At 36.8% G+C, this 16,124-nt stretch overlaps 1 protein-coding gene across 1 annotated transcript; it reads right to left on the reverse strand.

Annotated features, from left to right (window-relative positions):
* Positions 1-103: 103 nt before the first annotated feature.
* On the reverse strand, positions 104-14,610 carry LOC107017601 (protein SUPPRESSOR OF GENE SILENCING 3). Its single transcript, XM_015217771.2, has 6 exons — positions 14,481-14,610; positions 2,942-3,932; positions 2,513-2,807; positions 2,156-2,400; positions 1,372-1,529; positions 104-726 (listed from the first exon to the last, which is right to left on the reverse strand). The coding sequence occupies exons 2-6, from the start codon at positions 3,911-3,913 to the stop codon at positions 495-497; spliced, it is 1,902 nt and encodes a 633-aa protein (XP_015073257.1). The 5' UTR covers positions 3,914-3,932; positions 14,481-14,610; the 3' UTR covers positions 104-494.
* Between the last annotated feature and the right edge of the window lie 1,514 nt (positions 14,611-16,124).

Raw genomic sequence — 16,124 nt, forward strand, 5'->3', positions numbered from 1 at the left:
ATTTGAAATATCTTTTTGTGCGTGTGGGAGAGAGAGAGGAGACGTGTTGGAGCAAGACGTATCTACCAAAATGAAATTCAATGACAAGGAAAAAAAAAAAGAATGACTGGAGATGAAGCAAGCATTTCTGGTAGAGACATAAGAGCAAATGCACAAAAGTAACTTGTACAAGCACTCTCGTATCCTAACACAAGTAATGATCAGATCAGTCACAATTTAAGTGATCAAATAGAGGGTGCTAGCAGGTTTTACAATATCTGGATAGCATCAATAGTCATTGAGGGCACTCGCTTGTTTTAGCATCATCACGACTCATGGTCAGACCAGGATATAAAAAAAAGTTTGTGCAGCACGAAACCTCATTTTCTTGCAACTACCCAGCTTGACTATTAAGATAAGGGCCTTCCTCACATGTCATGTTTGAAGTCATACATCCTAAGTTCATCAGCAATTTAAAGTGCGCCTATGATATTTGAATACTATAAGAATATAGGTCACATGGTGCCACTGCTATTGACCTCATCTGATTGCTTTGGAGAGTACTTCACCATCAGTTTAGACAGTTCAAGGTCAAATTTCCTCTCAAGTTCAACCTCCTCTTCCCAGTATTTGCGTCTCAATGCAGCTATCCTATCGTCATGAGTTCGCATCAGATTCTCCCTCTCTTCCACAAACTCCTCCATTTCCTTGTCCTGGAGTTTGATAAATTTGGCAACTTTCTCTGCCCTGAAATGCAAATGACAAATAAAATATAAGGACAATCTGGATCATTGGAAAAATTATCAAAGCATATCAATTTTTATTGATAGAATATCTCAGGAAGCGTAACATAAGGTCTGAGATTTCCCTTGCAACACACATAGAGAGATCACAACTATAATAAAGCTGAAGTGGTGTCTATATTGAGAATCATCTGGCTTTTGTTCTGGTATTAGGAGAAAATACTTTTGTTTTGTTTTTTTGGAGACCTTTGGGTTTCTCTTCTTGAAAAATTAACACTCAAACCCTACAGCAATATTTATAAGAGTAAATTATTTTCTTACTAGGAACCAAAGGCAGTATTTTTGAATTACAAAAGAATTTATCCTGAAGAAAAATAAAAAGAACTCAATAAAATCCTAGATGAAAAATCTAGACACAGTTATAATTGCCAAGTTAAAATAGGGGCCAAAAAAGAATACTTTTGTTCTGGGCCCCTAGTGGAGCCACTAATTTTCATGCAGAAATTGCTCATAATGAAATTTCTTCCAACACAGCAGGGGATAGAACAAGAATTAATTTCTCTGGTTCAGTTCCAGATTTAACAAAGTGAAGGCAAAATACCTACCAAACTACAGGTACCTAAATGAAGCCTATAAAAGAATGTTTTACCTGACCCGATGATCCTCAACCGAGGCAGTATTGGCATTAGATTGTTTAACCATCTCACGCTGCTCCTGCTGTGTCTTTTCAAAATTGTCCTCCCTGGCAGTCCTGGCATCATGAATTATTTTGATCTGATCCTTGAAGAACTGTTCTTGAAACTCCATCTACAGAAAGTATAACCACATGAATCAGATTGTATGTAGAGAGGAGGACAACATTCTAAAAACACAAGGAAAGAGTTGAGGGATGATTTCCCCAGAAAAAAGAATAGAAAACGCCAATGACATAAAAAAAAAATCCAAATGCAGAGGGCAAAGAAAAGTTCAACGATTGACTTCTATGAATAATTGAATGTCAAAGCAAGACAAAGTTGTCCCAGTGTCAATCCTAAGCAATTTTAGATCGTAATATGTGCAACATGCAGCTACAAAGAGACACATGACACGGTTTAGTCACCACTAAACAGAATTTAATATCAGACATTGCAATTAGGAGTTAATAATCAAAGAATATATCATCATCTAAATACATGAAGCTGTCAGTTACTGCAGTATTTTGTTTAGAAGGTCAGTAACTGCAGTTTAAACCTATGTTGCTTGGATTCTCCAAAAAGAACTGTCGCACCCGTGTCAGATCCTCCAAAAATCCACTACTTCCGGGGGATCTAACATGCATTCGCCAGCATTTGTGGAGAGCCCAAGTAACATTGGCATTAACGTCTCAAGGATTCAAATTTTGATCAAATGGTTCTAGTAGTACCCACATTCTATATCTGTCATTTCTTACGTACCTCTTCCTTGATCTGTTCATGGTGCATCTTTGTTTTCAATCTGACTATCTTGTTCTCTTCCAATGTCTGACGGTGTTTTTCACTCACCAAACTGAGAGACTCTTCAAGAGCTTTAGCCTGCATTTGGTGTTTAGCAGCTTTGTTCTTGAACCATATTAGTTGTTGATTATCTTCCCTCATCTGTTTGGCTGGATTCCAAACAGCTTCTTTGTATGACCGCATCTCAAACTTCAACTTTGATTTCCCTACAAATCACAAGTGAAATCAAACTTCAATATACATTTGTTAAATACAGGGAAGATCAGTGTTTCAATGAAGTACAACAATTTGTTCAGAGAAAAAAATAATCACAAATACCAGCTGAATGCTGATTGAAGTTATCTATGTCTTTTTTATCTGCCATGTAACCATAGAGCAGACGTTTCCCCCCAGGATAAAAGCGGGCTGAACGACGTTCCCATGCATCTCTATTTCTTCCATTTTCAGAAAAATGCTCACTGAGACGATCAGCCTCAATGTATCCCACTGCAGAGGCCTCAAAAATCAACAAACTCATGCCACGATGGCCTTGTGGACCGTATGAATGTCGAGCCTTGACAGCAGCATAAGAGCTAAAATACTCAAGCAGCTCCTGATTCCCCATTCCAATCCACTGTGAAACACAGCTCAGAGAGAGAGAGAGAGAGAGGGAGAGAGGTAGGGGGAGGGGAGAGGTATTAGACAGCCATCCAATAAAGTCTTAAATAAAAGTAAATCAAACAAACAGAAGACAAATAATCACTCTACCTTATCGTTTTCATCTTTATCAAGCCTTGTGTTCATGATAATCACCATTGGTGGCCACACAATTTCTTTATCTTTAAATTCCATGCCACCCCATCTTCCATACACTTCACCTGGAGGTACAACAGAAGTACCTCTCTGACGAAGCTCTTCCTCCAAAAGTTCAGCAAGTTCTCTGTGTATTTTAACCCTTAATCCTTTCGTTTTTGCATGGGTCATCAATGATTGCAACCCTGTAAACCATTCAATTGCGCCTGGACCACCTTTGCATGCAGGGCAGTGCCACTGTCGTTCAGGCTCATTGATCTCAGTAACAGTCAAACTGTCAAGAGAGTGAAAAAGTTGATTGAACCAAGGATTTTTCTTGCGTGTCTCATAACTCATTTCACCCACATCTGAATCAAAGTCATCACTGTGAAGGTCATCATCACTTTCATCAAGAAAATCCAATTCATTATCCTCAGCATCATGTTCACTGGCCTTATCATCATCAGCAGCAGCAGCAACCTGGGAATTATCCTTGGGATGAGCTGAGGCTACTCTAGAAGACCAATCCCAACCATTCTTCAGAGCAGGAGGAACTGGAGCAGATGATGGGAAACCTCCATCATATAGATGCGGCTTTGCAAGTTTTTGAGGATCACTAGGTGTAGACCAGTTATTTCCAGAACCCCGCCCTGATCCAGCATTGTTACGCGTTCCCGATTTCTTACCAACATCTGGATGACCCCAAGCATTAGTATTCTGGTTTCCCCAAGCTTTTGGACTAGGATTCTGAGGAGCCCATTGCTTCCCAGCACTGCTTCCACCCTTGTTCTTGGGCTTCCTAGCATACACTTCCCATCCTTCATTCTGTTCAGAGTTCAAACCAATATCTCCAACACCTCGATATATCTCCTCAACTGTTGGTGTAGAGGAAGCTTTCTGCTTTTCTGATGAATTTGAAGGCTTTCCAACCCATTTGCTGAAACTCATCTTTGGATGAAGCTGTTAGCTGGAGACAAAAACATATACTCGTGAATCAACATTCAATCCCTGCCAAAAATAAATAATAGGTAGTGCAATGTTTCACCAACATAACATGCATGGCTGATAATTAGAACAAATAGGAAAAACATCCAAAATATATACTTGTGACATGTTGTTATATATATTATATATATTCAAATTTCACCTAAAGCATTTCCAGTCACATAGATACCAGCCAGTATAAATTAAACTGTAAATAGACAGCAGAGATTAAACTGCAAATCTTAAAAGGTAACACCCAGCAAAAAGAAAAAACAGGAACACAAACAAGGGAAATAAATAATGGAACAAGAAAAGGCAGGTGCACTTTGAGAGCATAAACCCCAAAACCTAATGTGTAACACAGATATTAGAAAGAAAATGACGTGAGACAAACCCCAAAACATAATGTGCATTAGAGATACGATCCCCAATTACCATTTGTGATGGCCTGCACCACATAAATTAAAATGAGTTCCCTACTCTTCTTCTTATGCTCAAATCATGGGCATAACTAAGAGATACTACCAGCATTGGTACATGAATTGATCTCAAGATTTGTTCCCCGAGATTTATTTTCATGTATTAAACGATTAGTAGGCCAACTGAATCAAGTAATTTGTAACCTAGATAGATTAGTGTCAACTCTAGGAACAGAGCACACACAAAAAGGGAACTTTTAATCATGAGACACAATGTTGGTGTAGATATTGGTGAAGCAGTAACGAAGAAGAAGACAGAGGTCTGCTAGGCGTGTTTCTTGTCTGAAGGATTCTGGAAGATTAGTCATATATAATTTTTTATTCCTTGTAATTATCTTTTAATTTGTTAGATAAAGTAGGACACGTAAGTTAGTTAGATAAAGTAGGACATGTTTCATAGTTGGTCAATCACGTTCTCCATTATCATTTCACAGTTTGTGATTCACGTATTCCATGCGTTGTATTTATACGCACCTTTACAGTGATGTCAAATATACAGAAAAGTGAATTTTCCCTCAAATCAATTTCTTGCTATTTTTTCTGCCTAAAATCCTTAATTCGTTTTCTCTTTTGTTCATCTTCTCTGCAAAGGTACCCACGTCTTATACTTCCAATCCAATTATTGAAAGCACTCCAGCTACTCTTTCTGGAAATAATGTCATCGATCCAACTCATCTCTACTATATTCATCCCTTTGATTATCCAGGGATGAATATTGTTTCCAGAGTGTTTGATGGGAAAAGCTACTGTGAATGGAGAAGGGCAGTTATAAATGCGCTCTCTGCCAAAAAAAAAACTTGGCTTTACTGACTGCTCACTGGCGATTCCAATTGCAGATTTGGCTCTCCAAAAGGCATGGTCACGCTGCAATAACATGGTTCTCTCGTGGCTTCTCAACTCTTTATCTAAAGAGATAGTTGAATCGGTGTTTTACTCCCAAAGTGCCACAGAACTCTGGAGCGACTTGGAAAATAGATTTGGTCAGATGAACTAGATGCGTTAAACTCTTTTTTTCTTTGTGTTTGTGTGTGCGAGTGAATGAGTCCTTTATTGATGTTAGAAGCTATATTGTGTTGTCATCCCCTTTACCCTCTGTTAGACAGGTTTATTCCTTGGTTATCCAAGATGAAAAACAACGAGAAATTAATACTTCTCCTGTCTATCCAGGGGCCTCTACATCTTTTATCGTAGCAACTCAATCAGGAGGAGTATTCAAACCATCAAAGGGATCTGTTGAATCAAAGAAGAATTCAAGCACATGTGCCCACTGCAAAAAGGCAAGTCATAGCATTGACAAATGCTACAGGATTCATGGATTTCCTCCAGATTTCAAGTTCACAAAGCAAAGGAAATTTCAAACCTTGGCTAACAATGCTTATCACGTTGTAGAGGAGGTTGATCAAGGAGACAATGGGTTCTCAAATGTGAAAACTCAAACTTGGGAGAAAATGGGAGAACTTCTGCAATTACTTCAACAATTCAAATTGGGACAGCAAAGTGATAACAATGCTGAAGCTACCACGAGTGTCAATTGTGCATGTATGAAAAGGTTTTTTTCAATCGTCAAGCATTTTGGTTAAAATAGACATCAATTCTTGGATATTGGACAGTGGTGTGCATTGGTGTGCATCTGAACATATGACTTTTAACAAGCTCATTAGGAAATCCAATCATGGTGTCTCTTCCTAATTCTCACAAAGTTAAGGTCACATTATGGTTCTGTTACTCTTCTGCCAAACTTGATCTTGCATAATGTTCTCTATATTCCATTTTTAAAATTCAATCTTATGTCTGTGCACAAGTTGTGTAAACAACTTAATCAACACATTCTATTCACTCCTGATTCATGCTTTCTAAAGGGCCCTTCTATGAAGCAGCCACCAGATACTGGAGAAGAAAAAGGTGGAATCTACATTTTCAAATCGAAGTCTAAAGCTGCAGCTTCCAGATATAGTTTTATTTCTAGTCAAGTTTTAATTCCAAGAAAGCATTGTGATGCCAATCCTATTCCTATTTTAAATGCTAGTTTCAATATTCTTGTTTCAGATGTAAAAGAGAAGTGTGGCATTATAGACTCGGTCATATGCCTTCAATCAATATGAGAAAAGTTAGGTCTATAAACAGTATCTCATTGTTCAAATTTTCTATCTCCGTATATTATTTGTCCACTAGATAGACCGTCCAAACTCCCTTTTCCTTCTAGTTCTATTTCTACAAAATCTATTTTTGAATTAATTCATGTAGATACTTGTAGACCCTACAACAATCCTACTCATGACAATTTCATATATTCTCACTTTAGTAGATAATTTTAGTAAAGGAACATGGACTTTCTTACTATCTTCCAAATCAAATGCTTTACGTGTACTTAAATCTTTTCTAATCATGATAGAGAGGCAATTTCGCACTAAGGTCCAGAAAATGCTTTAAAATTGGGGACGGGAAAACTACAATCAGAGTTTTTGTCATCTCAAGGCATCATTCACCAAACAAGTTGTGTTTCCACTCCACAACAAAATGGAGTTGTGGAAAGGAAACAAAAGCATCTATTAGGAACGCCGAGAGCTTCTTTTTCAATAGCAGTACCTATTAAGTTTTGGGGGATTGTCTTTTAACAACAACTTATTTGATTAATATGTTTCCTTCCAAAGTTCTCAGATACAAAACAACAAAACCATCTTATGAGAATTTTTTTTCAAGTCTAAACCAAATTATCAGTCTTAAGTGTTTTGGTTGTTTGTGTTTCGCTTCCACACTTTTTAGTTCATAGGGCAAAGTTTGAGCCTAGAGTTGTGTCATGTGTGTTTTTGGTATATCCTCGTGGAAAGAAAGGTTTAAAGTTAATCTTCAAACCAAGAAAATTTTTGTTACAAAACATGTGATATTTCATGAAAACATATTTCCTTTTGCCTCTACTAAAGTTGGTGAATGTACAGAATCCTTTCTACCTAAGGATCATATCTGTCCATAGAGGACAATTCTATTCCTATTTTACCTACCACTAAGTTTGCGTTTCCTGATGATCATCATCCTGGTGTCTTTGAATCTCCATCTTCTCCTATTATTCCTGCTAACATTCCCCTACCTTCCGTTTCTCCTATGGTTGTAAATAATTCTAAGAAAATCTTTCTAGGTATCATAAAACACCTAGTTATCTAAAGGATTATATCTGCAATGCTTTGCAACTCACCAATGTCACGGGTTCCTATTTTCTTTCATCTGTTACTCCTCAATTATCTTTTTCCAGTTTGTCTTCCACAAATCAAGCATTAATAAATTCCTTCTCAAACCTCAAAGAACCTACCAGGTACACCCAAGCTATAATGCAACACAAATGAAGCATTCATAAATTCCCTCCCAAACCTCCAAGAACCTACCAGGTACACCCAAGCTATGATGCACCCAGATTGGCAAAATGCCATGGCTAATGAAATTACAGCGCTTAAATTAAACAAAACTTGGTAGGCTGTGGAGTTACCTCATGGGAGAAGGCATTACCCTGTAAATGGGTGTATAAAATCAAACAACATTCAGATGGAAGCGTCGATTGGTAATTAGAGGTCATATACAAAGAGAGGGAATACATTTCAATGAAACATTTCACTCGTGGTTAAAATGACTACAATTAGATGTATCTTGTCTATAGCAATCAAGAAGAATTGGGGATTATTTCAACTGAATGTGGATTATGCATTTTTACATGGAGATTTAGATGAGAAGGTGTACATGAAATTTTCGGTCGGACTTACTCCTCCTTCCTCAAATGGTCGGACAAACTCCTCCTTCCTCAAATCATGTTTGTAGGCTGAAAAAGGCCCTTTATGGGCTTCGAGCATCTTGGCAATGGTATGCCAAATTGACTTATGCCTTACATTTCAAAGGTTTTACTCATTCGTTAAATGACTATTACCTGTTCTTTAAGAAAAGAGATTCTTCTATATGTATTGTGGCTATCTATGTAAACGATATCTTGTTAGGGATAAATGAACTTAAAGTTTTCCTTAATCAAGAGGTCAAAATTAAAGACTTGGGGAACTTGCACTATTTTCTTGGTATGGAGGTTCCTCGTGAGCAGCGGGGTCTAATTCTTAATCAACGGAACTTCACTTTGAAATTCTGGCAAAATTTGATATTCTCGGCCTTACTCCAGTATCCTCCCCTCTTGATCCCACATCAAAATTGCTTGCTAATTCGGGTGATCCAATCAAAGACCCAACTTTGTATCGCCATCTACTCGAAAAGTTGGATTATCTCACACATACTTGCCCAGATCTTTACAATACAACATTACAGACAATATATGCAAGATCCAAGGGCCCTTCATTTGAATGTTGCTCTTCGTGTCTTTCGCTACTTGTTAAAGGACCCTCTTTTGGGATAATTCATGTCTTCATCACCATCAATTGATTTGATATCTTGCTGTGATTCGGATTGGGGTACTTGCCCCAATTCTCGAAAGTCAGTAAATGGAATTTACATAGCTCTTGGTGCTTTTCCTATCTCTTAGAAATCAAAGAAGCAGACTTCTATCTCCCTCAGCTCTGCTGAAGCTGAGTTGTGACCCCGAAAATGACTTATGCCAAGCTAGAGCCTAACATGGTTGTCATGATGGTTTAAGGTCCTAAAATGGTTTATAATGTGGATTTGAGGCAGTGTCTAAGTGTTTGGGTGCATTGGCAATCAAACGTCAAGGGACGACCAAGACGTTCGACGACTAAGTCACCTATGTGCCTCATATGTGGTTTTATGTGTTTATGTGTGATTCACGAGGTTATAAGGTCCTTAAATGAGTTATTATGGTGTATATAGGCAGTGTGTCAAGTTTCGTGAAGTTTAGAGGTCAAACATCCAAGAACGTCCATGACATTCGAAAAATTTGCCTTAAAATGACCTTGTGTTTCTATGCATGTTTCGTTGAGTTTTATGCGTTCGTTTTGGATGAAACTCATGTGGTAGGTCCTAAACTCGTATGCGAACATATTTGGGTTGGAAACGTCCGGGTACGACTCCAGATAGGACCCACAAGGGGCCCTAAAGAAGGACCCAAACTTGGAGCTCAACACTGCCAGGTAGTGCCAAACGAAGACCCAAACGACGGCCAGTCAACCAGGCAACGGCCCATCGATGGGTGGCGTCAATGGAGCCTGAAAGATTCAATGTTGAGGAGCAGCAGGAGCAAACCACGAGACCCCATCGACGGGGTGTGGTCTCACACACGGACCGTCAATGGTAGGGCGTCGATGGTGCTGTGAAACTGCCTACAATTTTATGTTAAGACTTGGAGGTTTTGGGAAATTCACCCCAAGTCTTATAAAATGTGAGGACGTTGTTTTGAGTGTTTATGGGTATTTTAAGAGTATATAAGTCATTAAACTCTCACTATAACCGTAACACCTAAATCAAAACACATCCCCTCCCAAAGTTTCTTCAAAAACCTCCATGAGAGTTCAAGGTGAAGATGGAGCTTGAAGATGGTTCTTTAATGGAGTTTCTTCTTCAATTTACATAGGGTTCTTCTAATAAGGTATGTGAGTTCTTCATCTAAGGCTTGCTATCACCTTAGAGCCAATTTCAAAGAATATTTTCAAAGATTTCAAAAGAGATGAAAAGTCCAATTTCTACTCTAAGTCTTCGTTTCTTGCATGAAAGGTTTTCAAACGTTAAGATACGATGTTATTGATGTTTTCCAATGAAATTCTCCATGAACCCTTGACATTCACAAATCTCTCAATTTGACTAAAATATGGGTTATGTGATCATGCTTTGATATTGATGAATTCATGTGTAGATCGCTATGGGCTTTTGATTCATGTATAGATTATGGTTAATTGGTTTATAGGTTGTTTCAATTTGATCAATTGAATATTGTACATACTTAGAACTATTGAATATTAGGCTTATTGAATTGATATTGATTTAAGGTTTATGAATTCTAATATAGTTTTACATAGGCTTTTGATTGATGTAATGATTATAGTAAATTGATATCTAGGTTACATTAGATTGATGAATATGTAGTAATTTGATCTAGTTTCATGAATATTTTTATAATTATGTTGAATTGTTGGTTATGGCCATGGGTAAGGGCCTTGTGATGTCGAATTGGATGATTTAGCCTCGAGATCGAAGTGGTAAGATGGAGTGGGGGTATGCTGCCCTAATTCCTTCTATTTTATGTTAATTAGACTTTAATTATGTTGTGATTGGTATGGTCCACTTATGGTGGCGGTGCTATGTGAATTGATGTGACCTTGTCGGCGTTACTTTATGCAATATGATGATCATGGCCTTGTGGGCACTAATTGAAGTACTATGATGTTTTGTATAGTTGATTTATGTGAAGTATGGGTATAATTATCTATATGTGAAGTAATGTGAAAGAATGTGTTCTTCCTATGTATGTCAGAAAATCATGTAGACTATGACTATGTGCTTCTATGTGTAGTCTTAGGGTAGATACATGGTTGTTCCTATGTGACTATATGAGTCTATAATAGTTATATTGATGATAATATGATAGTGTGTAGGATGACTTAAAGATGATCATGGTTATTCCTATGTGCTTATAGAATGACATGTAATATGTGCTAAAGTGAAGTATGTGGTGTCTTGTCTTGGTTGACTTGTGTCCCTTGCTTGATGTATGTATGAAAGTGAATATGTGATGTCTTGAGTTAGGATGCTAAACTCTCTTAGTCTTGAATGTATTAATGATATGTGACCTTGAATGATGTTAAGAGGGTCTTTATGTGCAACCTTGAACCTAGTGGTAAGGTTATGAATGTTGAAGTCGTAAGCCGTCACGGTATCCTTCAAGTAAAGGAATGATGGACTTAAGGTTGATTGGTTGGAACGACATCATATCACACCTTAGAAAAGTCATCATGAGCTTCTTGTCGCCATTGGAAGGTAGCCTTAAGAGGACCTTTTTGGTAGGGTAAACGTGATTGGTTTATGAACTTGATATGGAACCCTTTTATATGAACCTTAAATGTGAATTACTCTATGAGAACGAAAGCTAGCACCGAGTGAGTATGGTAAGGGAATTAGTTCTAGTTAAAGGATGAGACTAGATTACAAAGCATGCCCTTTATATTTCCATGTGCCTGCATGGGATGTGTCCAAGTTCTACCATTGGCAAGTAGAACACCCTCATCAGAGTAGGTTAGAACTCCGGATTCCATGTTTTGCTACCATGATCTATGTCGGCTATTGCCTATTCTCATCACATGGATACTTACTAGCATTAGAGAAGTTCTATGAAGTTTAGGTGGTGGTATGGGACGCTATCTAGACATTGCACAATAGGCTTTGAAGGTGTTAGTTGGAGTCCCTAGGTCTTGTCCAAGACCATTACTTCAATATCATTATGTGATGAATGTCTCTTAATGAACTAATGAATGAAATGACTTAAGTTAAGAAGATAGGTTAAATGAATAAGTACTTATCTAGAGTAGTTAAGGGTTGTCTAGTTAAGGTGTGAAGAGGGCATAGGAATGATCACTTTTTATCTTACCTAGATAAGTCTTAAGAATGATTCTAGTTAGGGAAAGAGGGTTGAATATGTAGGCATGATCTAAGCTTAGGTAGTCTTAAGGATTACTTAGGTAATCTTGAAGAGGTCAATCATGGACGTTATCTTCTTGATCTACTGAAGTAAGTCTTTTGATAGCCTTTGGAAGGAGAATGTCATATTATATATGTGTTGATGTTTTAAGTGAGAATGATTCTATCTTAGGTAGTCTATGGAACTCTTAAGTGTGTGTAAGGGATTGTATGGGCGATCGCTTCACAACTCATTCAAGTGAACCTTAGAATCACTTTTGGTAGGAGGATCTCATGTTCATATGTTTGATGTCTTGTAAATGTATGTTGATCTCATTATGGGTGGTCTTAAGGATCATTTAGGTGTGCTTAGAGAGGATGTATGGGTGGTCTCTCTTTGTATTACTTAAGTGAGTCTTAGGATGGCTTTAAGTGAGGGAATTATATGCTAATAAGGTGTGCCAAGTGAAGTGAAGGAACTTCACTGTAACAATGAATTGAGTTCATTGTACAGTGAAGTGAATTCACTGTAACATTTTCTAAAATGTGAATATTTGTCTAAATGATTTCTTATGTGTTTTTAAGTTGTTAAATGTTGTTCTTATGCTTCTAATTCATGAAGAGTATGTTATTTACTAAATGTCCCTTTTTCATGGTTTTTGCATGGCTTCCATTCTTAGTACATCTAATGAGTTAACCCCTTCTTTTCCCATTTTGACTAAAGTGTAAGGAATTGGAAGTCTTGATGTGCCATAAAGGATGGATAGGTTTCTAAGGCTTGAAGATGAAGTATTGGTGAGTCCTCATCGATTCGAGGATAATATCCACATATCCTTTATGTCATAGTCTTTATTTTATTGTCTTGTATGGGATTAGTCCCGAGTGTTGTATACTCTAAAGTTTAGATGGTTCAAGTAGATGTTGTCAAGATTTAATGTTTTAAATGAAAGTCTTCCGCTTGTGTAATGTTTATGAAAGAGTTCTTCGTGTGTGAAGACAGTTTTAAATTCTTACTCATTTTAGTATGTTTATTATGCAATGAATGATACGAGAGGCTTAGATGAGACTTCTTGAAGTCTCATTTGCCGTGTGACGACACAAGGATGCTCTAACTTCTAGGGTGTACTTGTGGGTCTTGACATCAATATAGGTCGATGAGGAGAGTTTGTTGCCGAGTTGACTTGGTGGGTGCGATTATCCATTGATCTTTTGATTCCTATAGCTTTGTCGGTTCCTTTTCATTCGGATAGCAAAGTTGCAATACATATTGCCAAGAATCCCATGTTTCATGAGCACACCAAGCATGTGGAGCTTGATTGTCATTTCGTCCGACAAAAATTCCTTGTTGTTTAATTTCACCCTCATTCACTCCATCTTCATCTCAATTAGCCAATTTATTCACCAAGCCCTTAACGAGGCCTCTTCACTATAAACCTTTTGGGCAGGTCTTCTCCCTCCAACTTGAGGGGGGAGGGGGGAGGCGTGTTGGTATAGATAATGGTGAAGCAGTAACGAAGAAGAAGATAGAGGTCTGCTAGGTGTGTTTCTTGTCCGAAAAGGCTTTAGAAAGATTAGTCATATATATTTTATTAATCCTTGTAATTATCTAGATATGTAGGACACATTAGTTTGTTAGATAAAGTAGGACATGTTTCATAGTTGGTAAGTCATATTCTCCATTATCTATCTTCTCACAGTTTGTTATTCACGTATTCCGTGAGTTGTATTTATACACATCTTTAGAGTGATGTCAAATACACAGAAAAGAGTATTTTCTCTCAATCAATTTCTGCTATTTTTTCAAACAAAGGGAGAGATATGAAAACCAAATGCAAGATATTATATGAATCATCACTACCATACACCAATTCAATTAAATCTAAAACAAATAATGAGATACTAGCCACTTATTCCATCCCCATGAACACTAGAACACCAAGTGCATTAGTGTTCCTCACAAATTACACTAACCATCTCCCACAATTCGCTTAGTTAGCTAGTTTCTACAAATCCGAAATCAGAAAAAGAACCCATATCCAATTTAGTTCCTAAATTGGTCAAAACCCAGAAATATATACATACATACTTTAGTGTTAACAAACTCAAAACCCAGAAATCCATCTTCAGTTTTTTCGCCAGAAAAAAATGTAAAGAATTAAGGGTATCATCTATTAACCAAAAAAACAAGAAAATTGACAAGTCAGAATCAGGGTCACTTTATGTCACAAAATCCATCAACAACCCCAGTTAAAAAAATTGCACAAAATCAGTAAAAGGGTTTAGGGTTTTGATCGACAAAGAGGTGAAGAACAAGGGTCAGCATTAACAACAACATTTACTCAACAAACTCAAAACCCAGAATCCATCTTCAGATTTTTCGCCAGAAAAAAGTGAAGAAATTAAGGGTATCATCTATTAACCAGAATCAGAAAATCCACTTTATGGCACAAAATGCGTACAAAATCAGTAAAAGGGTTTCAGGGTTTTGATCGACAAAGAGGACTTACAGCTGGGCTTCACCGGGAAAAATGATCGGCGGTGGTAGAAAGAGTAGAACCGAAGTTCGCCGGAGAAAGAAGAGCGAGTGTAGAGTTTGTCTTTGAGTGAGAGTAAATGGAGAACTAGTTGATGAATTCAAGAATCTGCCACTCACACTGTGACACCTTTATATAAAAAATAAAAAAGGGAAAAGGCCAAAAATAACCTTCAATTTTATTTTATTGGTTGAATTTATCTTTACAGTTAAAAATAGTTATTTTTATCCTTGTCATCAATAAACTTAATGAATATATCCCTCTTTGGATGGAAAGCCTCAAATCGATTAAAATTATCCAATTTCACTTAAATTATCTAATTTTAATCTGTTCCGATCCGACCCACTTAATAATATAACTCAATTTTTTGTTTAAATTAACTTTATTTCCCCCGCTATTACCACCACTAAAGTCATCACTCTCTCCGAGATTTCTTACACCATCAATATAGAAATCACTACCTCTCCCACTACTCTACCAAACCCATTTGAAAGACGAATCATTTGATTGATACCTTTTTTCTTTTCCCTGTTCATTTATTAAGATTTTGATACAAACAAACTTATCATTTTATCATTTTAACTAACTATAACTATATTTTTGGAGGGGTGGGTGGAACAATTTGACAGTTATTCCCTTCAATCACGTGAAAAGAAACCCTTACCTAGGCGTTTAGTTTCATTTGATGGCATATGTATAAAAGAAGTTGCATGTGGTGATGTTCACACCAGTGTTGTGACTGAAAAAAGAGCTCTTTATGCTTGGGGTGGAGGTCAGGTTGGAGAATTGGGAGTTGAGCTATTGGTAGAGTAGTGGGAGAGATAGTGATTTCGATGGTGGTGGTGAAGGAAATTTCGAAGTGGGTGGTAGCTTAGATGGTGATGGTGATGGTGGTGGTGGTGGTGGTGGTGGTGGTGGTGGTGGTGGAGAGGGGGGATAAAGTTAATTTGGATAAAAAGAAAATGAGTTATATTATTAAGTGGGTCGGGTCGGATCAGGTTAAAAATTGGATAATTTAAGTAAAATTGGATAATTTTAATCGATTTGGGTTTTCCATCCAAGGAGGGGTATATTTGTTAAGTTTATTGAAGGCAGGGATAAAAATAACTTATTTTTAATGGCAGGGGTAAATTCAACCTATAAAATAAAATTGAGGGATATTTTTTATCCTTTTTCCATAAAAAATAATAATAAATAACAATTGTAGTCTTTTGATTATTGTGTAATTATTATTTATTTGTTATACAACTTTGCACACTTTTCATCATTCAATATGTGTGATGTTCATCTTTATTTTTTACTTTTATTTGTCATGTTACGCTTTTCGAAAGTTAATTTGATTAATTTTCAAGGTTAAATTAGATTATATTAATTTGATATTTTAATCAAAAATTTAGATATTCAAAAACTATACGAAAAGTACTATACATTGCAATTTTTTGCATGATAAAATAATATATTGTAAAATGAGTCAAAGTTTTTAGTTTGACTCTAAAAATGGAAATTATGACAATTAATAGTGGACATAGGAAGTATTCACTAAAACTAGGCATTTGGTCATGCGATACCATATCATGATATGAAATCGTAAAATGAAATCAAGATTTGGACATGCAA

The sequence above is a fragment of the Solanum pennellii genome, chromosome 4 (genome assembly GCF_001406875.1).
Source record: "Solanum pennellii chromosome 4, SPENNV200".
NCBI lineage: Eukaryota > Viridiplantae > Streptophyta > Magnoliopsida > Solanales > Solanaceae > Solanum > Solanum pennellii.

Excerpts from the sequence above, each read along its gene's own strand:
- LOC107017601 (XM_015217771.2), bottom strand. The coding sequence starts at position 3,913 with ATGAGTTTCAGCAAATGGGTTGGAAAGCCTTCAAATTCATCAGAAAAG. Across the intron at positions 2,808-2,941 it reads ATAAAGATGAAAACGATAAG|TGGATTGGAATGGGGAATCA; the intron begins GTAGAGTGATTA and ends TGTGTTTCACAG. Across the intron at positions 2,401-2,512 it reads CTTCAATCAGCATTCAGCTG|GGAAATCAAAGTTGAAGTTT; the intron begins GTATTTGTGATT and ends TGTGATTTGTAG.